Source organism: Frankliniella occidentalis, unplaced genomic scaffold, assembly GCF_000697945.3.
Source record: "Frankliniella occidentalis isolate FOCC.00 unplaced genomic scaffold, Focc_3.1 Scaffold24, whole genome shotgun sequence".
In the NCBI taxonomy this organism is placed as follows: domain Eukaryota; kingdom Metazoa; phylum Arthropoda; class Insecta; order Thysanoptera; family Thripidae; genus Frankliniella; species Frankliniella occidentalis.
Genome location: NW_026267154.1, coordinates 1,695,930 through 1,696,827, shown reverse-complemented (window position 1 = coordinate 1,696,827; position 898 = coordinate 1,695,930). Strand labels below are relative to the sequence as shown.

Genomic DNA, 898 nt, shown 5'->3' with positions numbered 1-898 from the left:
GGAAATGTCCTTTGGGGAGGGGGAGGGGGGGCATTGTCGAGCCCGCCGCTGCTGAAGCTGATGGTGTGTCTGCGGCTGAGCGCTCCCCCGAACTTGCGATACCTCGACGAGCTCTTACGCAATATGAAAACGGTGTTATAAATGTTGGACAGACGGACGGGCAGAAACAGACAGGCAGGCAGATGGATGGACGGAGGGACACACTTACATGAAATATCTGGAATACTTTGGAATACCTTACTTTAATATTTTGAATAACATCTGGATTTATGGAATATCTGGGATACTTTTGAAATATCTGACAAATTTTTTAGTAGAATTTCTGGTGTAGGCCTTCCTTTGGAATATCTGGAATATTTTTGATATATCTGGAATACTTTGGAATATTTTTGGAACATTTTTAGTGTGTACATATGGAATATCCAGGTGGGCGACCCCTCGCACCAACCAGCGTACAACGACCAGTCATTTATACTCGTTTCTCATCTCCGTGTTGCAGCTCATGTCCATCGTGGTGGCCATCTTCTGCGGCTGGCGGCTGGTCGTCAACGCCCGACAGAAGGAGTCGCTGCAAGACGTCTACTGGGGTGAGTAAACAGTACACTGGGCGACACTACTTGAACGGCAGTCTGTTTACTTTCGATCAGCTCACCCCGACTGATCTATTTTGCGCTTAAAAATATTTTATGATTTCCCAACACTCCTTTGTGGTTAAAAATAGTGCATTTTGCTATCTTACTTGGAAATAGTTGTGAAGCAATCGTAATAATTTCTGAAGTTAACAATTTTTGACAAGGAAGCAGAGTTGTGATTTCACAAGGGGCCGTTCATATACTACGTAGTTCATTTTTGAGCATTTTTGGACCCCCCCTCCCCCTCCGTGACCGACCGTAGTACT

General features: G+C 45.0%; 1 protein-coding gene across 1 annotated transcript in view; it reads left to right on the top strand.

Moving 5' to 3' along the window:
* The window catches only part of LOC113211684 (uncharacterized), a gene marked incomplete at its 5' end in the record, with an annotated part of 47,047 nt that overhangs the window by 21,643 nt on the left and 24,506 nt on the right, over positions 1 to 898 (top strand). Inside the window, 1 exon segment of the mRNA XM_052265168.1 lies at positions 500 to 587. Within this exon segment, the coding sequence (XP_052121128.1) occupies positions 500 to 587 (88 nt within the window).